General features: G+C 44.5%; 1 protein-coding gene across 2 annotated transcripts; it reads left to right on the forward strand.

Annotated features, from left to right (window-relative positions):
* Positions 1 to 422: 422 nt before the first annotated feature.
* hps4 (HPS4 biogenesis of lysosomal organelles complex 3 subunit 2) lies at positions 423 to 12,674 on the forward strand. Of its 2 annotated transcripts, none has more exons than XM_085179621.1 (12): positions 423 to 2,079; positions 3,466 to 3,556; positions 3,723 to 3,866; positions 3,965 to 4,072; positions 6,850 to 6,966; positions 7,255 to 7,349; positions 7,458 to 7,530; positions 10,025 to 10,149; positions 10,247 to 10,910; positions 11,020 to 11,146; positions 11,446 to 11,557; positions 11,841 to 12,674. In XM_085179621.1, the coding sequence occupies exons 1-12, from the start codon at positions 2,048 to 2,050 to the stop codon at positions 12,010 to 12,012; spliced, it is 1,860 nt and encodes a 619-aa protein (XP_085035747.1). In that variant the 5' UTR covers positions 423 to 2,047; the 3' UTR covers positions 12,013 to 12,674. The 2 variants fall into 2 exon arrangements, with proteins under 2 accessions (XP_085035747.1, XP_085035748.1); XM_085179622.1 differs by lacking the exon at positions 11,841 to 12,674 and adding an exon at positions 11,248 to 11,268 and having other exon boundaries at positions 11,446 to 11,558.
* The last annotated feature ends 80 nt before the right edge of the window (positions 12,675 to 12,754 follow it).

The raw sequence follows: 12,754 nt of genomic DNA on the forward strand, positions 1-12,754 counted from the left end.
GAGTCACTTTGCTCAGTTGGAAACCTTCTAAAGCAAAACTGACTCTTTGTTTTTAATCACCAGCACACAGAAAATTGGTGCTAACTGTTCTGTCACTGCTGGAGGCCTCCTAATAAACAGGCCGCTGGGTCACGTGATTTCCAAACGCATAAACTTCGCAGTTTATAAGAATCGTTGTCTGCTTTTGAACAGCTCTGACATTTATCTCCAAACAGTGGTGTAAAAATCACGAGGTTAAGAGTAGAAAAAACTCAACTGTTAATCATTATGTTGATTAAATATTAATTTTGGTAAAAGTGTGGCTGCTTAGTGTAACTATCACTACTTCATATCATCGCTGTTGAGTCCGGTGTGCCGGAGAATGGGTTGTGAAGACTTTTATACAGAGACAGGTGTGTCCTTGGACTCCCACAGTGCACTGCGCGCTTGTTTGTGGGTCCAGAGTTCGCCGTTAGGCTTGGACACTAAATCGAAATGTCTGGGCTGGACTGAGAGTGAAAACAGCGCTTCCTCGCCAAAAATATTAAACTCGAGTCCCTCCGTGTGAACAGCTGCATGCTTAAACCTGATCTCACCTGATAAGCAGCTGAGTCCAGCGTCATCGCGCTTTCCTGCAGCCATGGGCTGCCGAGCGGTGCGCGTTCACGGCCCGCGAATGGAAGCCATCCTTAATCAAGAGCAGAGAAACGGATGTGCGATGGCTCTGCGGAGGAAAATGTGAAGTCAAAGCGGCTGTAAGATGTAGAGCGTTTCAAAATCTTCCGATCCAGTCGGAGTGGAAACACGCGTGATGCTGAGAGGGGCTCGTTACAAACGCGTTCTTATTGCGCAGTTTTAAATCCACGCTCGACCTTTAACAGCGTGCGTGAGAGTGGAGCTGCTGGAGGTCACCTTTCCTGCCAAAAGCCTCCGGCACTGCCTTTCCCAGGATGAAGAGCACGCGGGCATTTCACGTTTCCAGGCTTATGATCGGTTGTTGTCGAAGTCTTACGGAGCAATACACAGAAACGGTCCATGTGATGTGCCACCGGTTTAATTTAAAAATAAAATACAATAAAAACAAAACATTAGTTTTGTGTGGATGTGATTTCTTCCTCTTTTTTTAAAAAGTTCTGCCTGAAGCATCCGTTTCCACATAAATTAAAGAGTCATTAAAACAGTTGTAAATGACTTCTTGGGCTATAATCTGTCAAAAACACCTCAAACATGACTCTCGTGAATGATATCAGGTCATTCCGAGGCAGAAAGGACGTCCCTGTCACGAAGTAGAAGCTGCGATCAAGTTTTGGTAAAGGGACTATTTACTGAGACTAAAAAAATTCTGGCCAACATGGAAACAAATGTCACATTTCTATAAAGATGTTTTAAGTGTCAAAAGGACTGGACAGACTGTAAATATGGAGCAGGAGCAACCAGGCTTACAATACTGATCATTTCTTGATTTTAGCCCTTCATAAATCCTCTTCATTACCAATAAAAAATGGCTTAAAATAGACACATTTGATTCATACATTCAAAGATGTTTAAGAAGCACGTTGTCTGAAAACGCCGCGATAGTTTTACAAAACAAACAAACAAAATAAGAAAGTGACACTTTTCACAACAATTTCACGTAAAAGCACCGACACTGGGATCACAATCAATCCGCCAACCAGCAGTGAGTAATCCTCACACACTCTCGTCTTCACGTTTCTAGTAATGTGAAGCGTAATGGCGCACTAGTTTGTCCCTGCGCGCTCGCCGTCCTTTCACATGATTCCCACAGCGTGTGACTGCCCCGCATTCCTCAAGTGGCGATATTTTCTCTGTGTGGAAGTGATTAAAACTTACGGCGAGCGAAACGTAAACATGGCGTGAAAACACGCCGTGTTTTGAGTGATCTGCGGCAAACAGCGGACCGTCTGCGTCAGATCAGAATTCGCGGATAAAACATCAGTTCCACTTTTTGTGTTTTAGTAGTTGTGTGTGTGTGTGTCAGAGTGCATCTTCAGCCTGCTCGGGCGGATGGATACAAGATAGCCGATGACTGAGGGGCTTCGCGTCGGTCATGGCTGAGCTTCTGCAGCCAGATTCAAGAATGTAAGATCCGCTGAGACACCAGCTACAGCATGCAGGGTGGACCATAAACATACACGGCTTTGCTACTTAGCTGATAGTGAGCTACTACATTATTATAGCAAACCAAACACATATCTTTATGCACAAAGTGAATTAGATGCTTGCTTCCAGCGTGGTTGAAATGTCTTTTCTTGCTTCTTTATTTCTTAAATGACACATTTAGCCACTCGTGTGTGTCGTGGTTTTAGGCAAGGATTCAAGCGACACCTTGTAGAGCACACAAACTCCGACCTTTATTAATCACTTCCTGTTTCCGAACCCCTTTCACAATAAAACAGGTTATACACAGATTACACCACATCCTCCTTTCGCTGAAAACATCAAACTTACAAGAACATTCTGCATATATGAAAACTGTACTTTTCTTTTTCTTAGAACCTTTCATAGAAACTTTTCTTTCTCTTCAACCTTTTTTTCTTTACTTTTAAACCCATGTTTTTCTTTTTTTGTTTTGTTTATTTTCACAAGTCCAGTCTTTGTGGTTTTTTGACAATCCTGCCAGCCCTAGTTCTGACAGGACCTGGGTCTTCTGTCTTAGGAGTCAGAGTTGTAGCCGCCGATAGGTTTGAAGCAGGCAGGGCGTTCTCTGTTGGACTGACAGGCATAATTGGGGTTTGTAACTTTGGAGTGGCATCTGGCAATGGCTGGAGGTGATGCCTATTTCTCCTGATGGCTCCTGAAGGGGTCTCTACAATGTATGAGCGGGGTGTGGAGTGAGAGGAGATGACAGTCCCTTCACGCCTAGTGTCTGTAATCCACACAGGTTGTCCCGGTGAGAGTGGAGGAAGTTCTGTCACACGATGTCTCCTGTTGTACGCAACACTGTCCTTCATCACTCTCTCTCTCGCTTTTGTCAACACTGTAGCCTTGTTGGGCAGGCTGGGATTGAGCAAAGAAGGAAGTTGGGGAACTGATGTGCGCAGTCTTCGTCCCATTAGTAGTTGCGCAGGGCTATATCCATTAGCCAATGGGGTTGCTCTGTAAGCTAGAAGTGCAAGATATGGGTCTTTTGCTTTCTTTAGCAGACTTTTCACAGTTTGGACATGACGCTCAGCCTCACCATTGCTTTGTGCAAATCTTGGACTGCTTGTTACATGCCTGAACCCATAGGCTGCTGCAAAGTCTTTGAACTGTTGGCTTGAAAACTGAGGTCCATTGTCACTGTAGAGAAACTCTGGAATCCCACTTCTGACACCATGTCGTGGTTTTAGGCAAGGATTCAAGCGACACCTTGTAGAGCACACAAACTCCGACCTTTATTAATCACTTCCTGTTTCCGAACCCCTTTCACAATAAAACAGGTTATACACAGATTACACCACAGTGTGTGTGTGTTTACTTCTGCAGGTGTAACTATTTCTTCCTATATGATGGATCCAAGGTCACAGGAGAGGCTGATCCTACAAGAGACGGAATCTGCTACTTCTACCCTGAAGAGGTCTGGCTGACACAAAGTGCTGCAAGCTGCACGTCTAGTGTGTGTGTGTGTGTGTGGGAGGGAGTGTGTGGAAGATGATAACAATCTCCCAGCACTTGTATTTGTGTGCATATGTTCTTAGCTTGATTTCAGAGAAGTCTGTGAAAGCATCACATGTCTCTGTCAGACCCCACTAGACAAACAGGAGCTGCTGTGTGGGCAGCTCGCCGGCGTGGGCCGCTGCGTCTCCGAGCTCTCCTCCTCTCCAGCGCGCACGCTCAGGCTGCGGCGCAACAAGTTCGCCATCCGCATGAAAGACGACTTCTTCTGGGTGAGTGGGGCTCCGCTGGTGGTCCAGCGGCAACCTCTTGTGATATTTCAGGCTTCACTAATGGTTATTCTGGGGATGTGTTTTCTTTTCTCCCCCAGGCGCTGGGCTGCTCGGTGGATGTCCCCACTGTCAGCGTGTCTGAGTTCCTGGACCAGCTGATTGACCTCTTCTGTTTCTACAACGGCCCTGTCCGCCGGAGCTATCAGGTGTAGTGATGGGATTTCCGGCTCTTTTTAGAGACCCGGCTCTTTCGGTTCGGCTCACTAAAAAGAGCCGGCTCTTTCGGCTCCGAACCGGCTCTTCAGGTTGTTTTGTTGCTTTAATTAATTTATTATTAACAATAATATAAAATTATGCACAAAAGGAATTACTAACGTTAAAAAAAGTGGTTTTATTTATGTTTATATATAAATATATGCGGTGGCCCCTAGAGACAAAACATGTACAAACTCCAAAACACATTTCTAGCATGAACTGAACTTCCAAAGCAGAGCTACTAGATCACTTAAATTACACAATTGAAAGCATGTGTGTATTGTTTGTGTATTTATACACAGGCACTCATATATATTCAAATAATTTTTTAAAAAAAGTTCATTTACCTGTTACTACCACACACCAAATCTCGTTGGTCGTTGGTACTTGCTGGCTTGTGTAGCCACTAGGTAACAAAAGCTCAACACTGTGCCTAGCATCCTGGAGCACTTCTGTTGTCTTTTGTACGTGTTTTGAGTTTCTACGTGCTTCTGAGTTTTTACGTGATTTAGAGTTTTTACGTGCTTTGGAGTTTGTACGTGTTTTTACGTGTTTTGGAGTTTGTACGTGATTTGAAGTTTGTATGTGCTTTGTCTCTAGGGGCCACCGTAAATATACTTTTATTTATTCACTCCACATAAAATGTAATAAATAAATCATATAATACAAAAACCAACTATTCACATTTCAAATTTTAACTATTTAAATTTTCAGCTTTTTCCTTTTACAAATTTAAAGTGAAACAACACAAAACACTGCAAACCACAACACAATTAAATATAAATTAAAATATGAAAACAAAAAGAACATGCATATTCTCTGTCATATGGGCCTGCATGAATAAACTTTCTGAATCCTTTATCATCTGCAACTGAAAATAGTTGTGGATGATTACTATACCTTTCTAATGTGAAGTTGTTGTCCCTGGCTTTCTTTCTCTCCCTCTGGTTCTGTTCCTGTGCTACTGAGTGTAACTACAGCCCCTCCCCCCTCTGCCCAGCGTAAAGCACAAGGCTCACGTGCAGAGTGAAGCGGAAAAAAGTGCGAGAGAGAGGCTGAGAGAAAGAAAAAAAACCCCACGTGACGGCTCGCGATAAGGAGCCGGCTCGCGTCGTTCACGTCAAAGAGCCGGCTCTAAGAGCCATTTCGTTCGCGAACGACCCATCACTAATCAGGTGCAGCTGCACAAATACTTCTGCTTTGTTCTACGTAGGTTTAAGAAACATTTACATCAGCCGTCACAAAAAGATCAAGATGTCTGACAGTGTAACCGGTGTGATTCTGCGTTGTGTCTGATAAAAAAGGTAAAAGAAAGAAAGACCTCCAAGTAAATAATTTGCCTGCTCCAGCTCCTACGACCAAATACAAACAGTGGGGAAGAGGGTTAGCTCCACCCACCACAACTTCCAAGCTAGCAAGGAGTATATATTCATGCTAGCATTTATGGCGCCTAAAACACATTTATGATACACACATACTACACACTTATAACATCTAACAAAAACAGGCTTAATAATTACAATAATTGAACTAAAATCGCAATCAGAAACATCCAGGTGGCTAAATATGAATTATATGTGTGTTTTAAAGTGTTGGGAAAGAAATGACACCAACCTCTCCCACAGGGGAATTGTAGAAAAGGGGAGAGGCAAAAGGGGTACACTGTATTTATAGGGTTGCACCAAAGAAGAAGAAAAGAATGAGGAGCAGTGTTGCCAACTTAGCGACTTTGTCGCTATATTTAGCGAGTTTTCAGACCCCCTAGCAACTTTTTTTCTAAAAAAAAGTCGCTAAAAAAAGACGTGAAAGCGCATATCGCTTTAACTCTCAACAAGCAGCGGGTGCTGTAACGCAGTCAGTTCTTCTTTTACTCTTATGCTGTTTTGTGGATCAGGTTTAAAACTACTTATAAACACACACAGACACAAAGTAACTCCACCAGAGTGCCTATTTCGGGTCACTTTTGCCGGTCCAAGCCCGGGTAAAGGAGCAGGGTTGGAATTGTGACATTAAAAAAAACAATAATTGCTAAAATAAATTTAATTTGTAGTTCTAAATAAATTCTAAATGCATTTAGGACGTTTTTTACTCACTTTATGTCTCTTCCACGATGTTATTTCTCTCTCCAACAACATAGATTACAATTACATTAGCATGACCAATTATGCAAATTAGGTGATGACGTCATTTAGCGACTTTTAGGACAGCCAATAGCGATTTTCCTTACTGAGGAGTTGGCAACACTGATGAGGAGGGACTCTAACTGATAATGAACATAACTACAGGCTTGCAGGTCCTAAAAGTCAGGTATAAAAGGAACAGTTTGGGGGTTTAGAGCACATTTTGTGTGATTTATGACCCTGTTACAACAGCACAACCAGTGACAAGTTAAAGGGGAAAAAAGCCTTTATGTGTGTGGCTTTCAGCAACACTGTGGGGCTTTTTATTGAAATGGTTTTGGGTGGACTTAGTGTGAAGGCTCAGTGCAAACCTTCATCTCTGGTCTCTTCTCTGAGGAGCCTCCCTGTGCTTCATCCGTAGCACTGAGTATGACAACAAGGTGAATCACACGCTGTGGCAGGCAAGCAATCTCGGCCCATGTGAGACATTTCGGGCCGTGCCGTTAAACAGTGGTCTGCCACCTTTATGTTTGAATTTCCTTTAATTTGCCACCTGTCTGAATAAAATCCCCAAATGCTCATTGCAAAGTTTGACCTTTGCTTCGCAGCTCAACAGTCAGGAAACCCTGGCAGCCCAGTGGGCGAGGTACCTCTCTCACCTGCAGTCAGGATCCTCAGAGCTCAGTCACATCTTCAGCTGCTTGAAGACCATCGACTCGACTAACGTGAGTACTAAAGGTCACACGTGGGGTTCTGCTTTTCGCCTGCCGCCACTCAGAAGGCAGAATATATCACAACATCCTGTGGTGTTGAGTAAGACCTCAGCATGGCTCGACAAACCGTCAGCGGTTCATTTCTGCTTATTTAGTGTGCCTGCAGGATACATGTAAACAATACAGCGGGCACACGCCGGAGATTTGCTCAGTAGATGATAATATAAAAGCAAAATCATTTTTTTATTGTTTATTTCTGCATGAGCTGCAGGTAACATTTCATCGGATTCATCTCCTCAGGTTGACCCTCTTCTCCTGCTCAAAGCGGCCCTCATTCTTCAGGCCTGCCAGCGCTGCCCTCTAGTGTCAGCCGGATGTATTCTGTTCAGAGGAAGGTGAGCTCGCGTTTGAAGAGAACGGCCACGACTTCTTCTTTTAAATGTCAACTTCCGAAATCAGAATTTTTTTTTTTTAATGTATTTTTTTTGTGATCTGCTTCAAAGAGTTGTCAGCACACAGATGTGTCCAGGGCTCACAATGAAGGTCATGGTTCACGAGACTGAAACATACACCAAGGTAGGACTTCAACATCTGTCCAGAGGTTTCCTAAACTTTTTTTCTTTTTTCTTCAGATCAGCAGTATTAAAATCGTAGATATAATGAAAAGTTAACATAAGTCAATTCAATTCAATTTTATTTATATAGCGCCAAATCACAACAAAAGTCGCCTCAAGGCGCTTCATAGATACGGAGAAAAACCCAACAATCATATGACCCCCTATGAGCAGCACTTTGGCGACAGTGGGAAGGAAAAACTCCCTTTTAACAGGAAGAAACCTCCAGCAGAACCAGGCTCAGGGAGGGGCGGGGCCATCTGCTGTGATTGGTTGGGGTGAGAGAAGGAAGACAGGATAAAGACATGCTGTGGAAGAGAGACAGAGGTTAATAACAAGTGTGATTCAATGCAGAGAGGTCTGTTAACACATAGTGAGTGAGAAAGGTGACTGGAAAGGAAAAACTCAATGCATCATGGGAATCCCCCGGCAGCCTACGTCTATTGCAGCATAACTAAGGGAGGATTCAGGGTCACCTGGTCCAGCCCTAACTATATGCTTTAAAGCAGCCTGAAAAGACGAGACGCACCAGCCCCCACCCCCATTCACACGCATACACATAATTAGAGGATGGAAGCTCAAGGGTCCCTCCGCTGTGAGGACACCATGCTCGATTGATGCACTGTGCAGTTAGTGTTTTGTGACAAATTTCTTTATTTGAGCTGCAAAAGCCGCACTTTAGAAGTCCGAGAATAACTTATTCTTCATCCAGGGTCGCTCTCTTTGATGTGATAGGTCTATAAACGCATAATATTTCCACATGTCTCCACTGACTCTATATATTTGTTTCTCTAAGACGCAGGCGATCTTTAATAATGTCTAAAATGTAACAAAAAAATACAGCATAACTTTGGCCTGCTGTTAAAGTGCAGAACGTCACTCGTGGACGGGCTATAAACAATCAAGCAGCTTGTATGCATTGTAAAAATGAATGACTATTAATGTCGTGATCAGGCTGCGTGCAGGCAGGAGAGGACCCAAACGCAAACTCACGGGAAAACAGGACTGAACTCAAAATACAGCTTTATTGCTGACAGAGGATAAAGGCGATACGAGATAATCTGAAACTAAACTGGGAAGTACTAAGGAAGTGACTCACGAGGAAACACACGGAGGGGAACACAGTCATGAGGGAGAACACGACACTGAACCGAGGGAGACGTGGACATAAATGCACAGAGGGTAAACGAGGGAAGTGGGAACACAGCTGACACATACTTAGAGACTGTCAAAGTAAAACAGGAAGTACACAGAGGTTCAGACAGGACATAATGGGCTGGGGAAAACATGGAATAAAACACAAGGAGGGGAAACAAGGGTTCACAGATAGACAGAGGGGCACATCTTAACTAAACAACCCAGGAACAAAGGCATAAATAAAGAACAAAATACAAGAACACCCAAAAACTAAGAATACTGAGCCAACATGGCCCAGGACCATGAATATTAAGTGTTGGCATATTTTCAGCCTGATGAAAACTTGGTGTATCTCAACAAATGTGTCCTATTAATCTATAACAGATTAATAGAATCTGAAAACAATGTCCTTAAGAAATAGGGGAGAAAAATCCATTAATAATGACGGGAAACGGGGAGAAAGGTTTTATGGAGCGACGAATCCAAATCTCCAAATGTAAAAGTTTGGTTTCAAAGACACTCCGAGCGTCTGTGACCATCTATAAAACACAGCGGAGGCTCTGTCATGGTTCGGACCTGCATTTCCACCTGTCGTTTTTGAGATCTTGTCAAAATTAATGGAATTATGAACCCAGTAGAGTTTTATCATTTTCATCCACTGTGCCAAAAAGTGTTTTATTGGAAGCAGCTTCATTTTTCAGCATGATGATGATCCCAAACACACAGCCAGTGCCCTAAACCTGTGTAGAAAAGACACAGTGGAACACCATCAGTCATGGACCGACCACTCCAGAGACTGGACATCAACATTATTGAAGCAGTATTTTGACAGACAGACAGAACAGAAGGCAAAAAGAAGAGCTTGTCCGTGAAGAAGCCTGGTGAAAAAGTATAAGAAAGCTTGTCTAAGACAGTTCAGGCTGTGTTGAAGAATAAAGAATAAAACCTATAAATGACAGAAAACAGAAAAACTGGAGAAAACCATGACAGCTAATCTGAGCACACGCAGTGATTCATCCTGTATGCTGCCGCTGTGACCTCGGGGTAGCTCAGCTGTAAGCAGCTAATGCAAAGACGCATGCAGAAGTGCAGTGTGGTGCCAGGTGTTCTCACAAGCTAGCAAACCTGTTAGATTCTCTGGGAGGATGTGGGCTGGTGGATAATTAAAGTGATGCAGCTTCACTCTCAGAGGTCCTCAGAGAGCCGTCGTTGTGCAGAAAGACACTGAAGTAAGAAGTGCTGCTGCTCCTGTAGCATTTAAGTGTTGCAGCTGTATAACAGGCAGCAAATACTAATAATATTTCTGTTTTCTTGTGTAGGCTCAGCGGCCTAATGGAACAAGTGCATCGAGCTCATTTAGCGGCGCTGTCAGCTCCACAACTGTGTTCCTGACCACGCCTGAACTCCAGGACCTGCAGTCCGCTCCGGTCGACAAAGGTTTCAGGTGGTTTCTCCTTTTTTATTTTACAGATGATATTCAGTGAAGCTTATTGAAACAAGCTGCTTGAATCCCATTGTTCTGATATTCTAAAACCTTCCAGCTGTCCTACCACGCCACAAAGAGATGGTCCCTCAAAGAAGACCCGCCTGTCAAGGACTTTATCCGACACTCCTTCTACTGAGTCACAAGTGTCAAATCCAAGTTTGTCCAAACCTCCTCAGAAGGCGTCCCTCAGCCCTCGTTTGTCAGACTCCGATGTGTTCAGCCCGGCTTCGTCCCACAGCGCTGCCGATTCCCTCAACCCATCTCCACAGTCGCTCAGGCTCCTCTCAAACGGAGAACACTGTGTTGAAGATGAGGCGGAAGAGAGCCGCTCCCGCGACGGCACAGGTGGCCGCAGCCAGATTCGCAGTGAAGGAGACGGCTCCGTGTTCGAAGAAGACTCCCATCTAAATGGAGGAGAAGGGGACGGAGCTTTTGGGGGTGTGTTTGAGTTTCGAGCGGTCGAGTCTGGAAATGAGCAGCCGCACGATGATAAGGTGGTGGAGGAAGACAGCGGAGTCTCCCGTGGGAGTGTTTCAGGCCACGAGGCAGGGAAGAGCGATCCTCCTCCCCCTCTTCCTCCTCCTCCTCGTCTCTCTGACGCCGCAGAGGAGAACGCGCTGATCCCCATGACGCTGTACATGCACAGAGTGAAGGGCTTGGTGCTGGCTCTGCTGGTGGAGCCTCACTTCATGAGTGACGCCACTTCTATGGAGGAAGTGGTGAGGGCTGTGTTTGGTTTTTCCTCTGCAAACTGCGGAGAAATTTAAATTCAAGCAAATGTTTTTGCCTTTGTCATGCTGATACGTGGCATTGTCGATGTGTCTCCAGTATCACAGCAGCCTGGCTTCACTCAATGGACTGGAGGCCCATCTGAGGACCATCTCTCCGGGCGCCCCGGGAGGTCCAGGACCCTACACCTTTGCCCATTTCGACTGCATTCAGAGCACGCTCACAAGTAATAACCGCCCCTTAAATATCTAATCAGCTGTCTCCCTGCGCTTGTCTTTTCAGCTTTTACTTCATATCTGATATTCCCAAACATTCTGTCTCTTCCAGTTTTCCAACTTTTCTGCTGAAGTGAGTATAAGTCCCTGCATCTCTACCCAGGGCAGTGGGGCTATGAGGGGGGGGAGGGTTGGTAGATTGTCTTTGCATGAGCTAACTGCTAATTTCAAGGACTGTGATCAGCATTCCTTTGAGCTGCAGGCATGCCTGTCCAGGTTAATGTGCCTCTGTTATTGTGTGTCTCTGCAGCCAACCTGTCTGGCCGGTCAGGGGGAGCCTGGGATCAAGCCTTTGTCAGAGCCACATCACTTCTTCACTCGCATTTCTGTCACACTGAGACTCTGCAGGAGGCTATTATCAGGTCAGCACGGCAATGATGCAGTAGCTTTTGGTGCGAGAGGGTGGAGGGGGCTGGGGGATTTCTTCTTCTTTTACTCAAGTAAAGGTTAGAAGGGAGGGGGGATTATTTGACAGTTTATCACGTCCATCCCTCTGAATCGAAACCTTCCCTTAACTAGCGTGGATCTCGCTCTGACAGCTGGTATTTACTGGTAAAAACCTCCCACGCTGTTTGCCGTCTTCAGCGTGTTTGTTTGTTGCACAGCGGGCTTGAAATTTAAATGTGCGTGACATTATGTCGGCAGGAATGCCAGCACAGCTGTGTATGGGACCCGCAGCGTGGCCCAGGAGACTTACTTCCAGCAGAACGGAGGCTCGCTGAGGAACTCGGGCATCCCGAACCACCAGGACAGCGCTTTCTCGCTGCCCAGCAAGGCCCGGCACAGACTGCTGAAACACGGGGTTAACCTGCTCTGACAGGCCGGCGTCAGGTCGGGTCGTTCAGGAGGAAATGTATTTCACTGGGAGAAGGACTGCCCTGTAAGTAACATAAAAAAATAAAATGGAAAAATTTTTACAACAGGATTACATCTTTGCTGCCCTCCAGCTGTGGTTTACTTGTTCCCATGCTGTACGTTACCGTACGCTGTGGCACTGTGCTGTAAAACCCTCGTGGATCTCATATTCACAGCAGAACTGTTTTTTTTTATTTATATTGTAACTATAAATTTGCAATGACAGGATGCTTGTTAAAGCTTAGGTAAAGTAGGTTATGTTTACTTCCATGCTTGTATGAGTCTAATTTTATTTGTTACATTGAAACAAAAAAAATAAAGTAACTGTCTGCAGCAGATGTTTCTGTTGCTTTCATGCATTTAGACTGAATCCTCTCCCACATTTGAGAAGAAAAACATGCTCCTGTATTGGCTTTTTTGTCTAGAAGTTCTGAAGCATTATATAATCAACTCTATGTCAGCAATCAAAAAGTGTTATTTAAATATTTGGCTATTAGGACTGTGATTTGTCTTTATTGCTGCCATTTACACAAAATGTGTGTAATCGAAGGTTGTCTGAGAAGAGGTTTGCTGTGATGAACTTCTGTGTGTTTTAAAATAAAATGAATATGTGATCCGCTCTGAGTTGGCCTCTTATGAGCTACTTTTCTCATGACTTGTTGAAAACAGCTGCCTGACCTTCTTATGACTTCAGTGTGGAGCCT

The sequence above is a fragment of the Neolamprologus multifasciatus genome, chromosome 12 (assembly GCF_963576455.1).
Source record: "Neolamprologus multifasciatus chromosome 12, fNeoMul1.2, whole genome shotgun sequence".
Lineage (NCBI taxonomy): Eukaryota > Metazoa > Chordata > Actinopteri > Cichliformes > Cichlidae > Neolamprologus > Neolamprologus multifasciatus.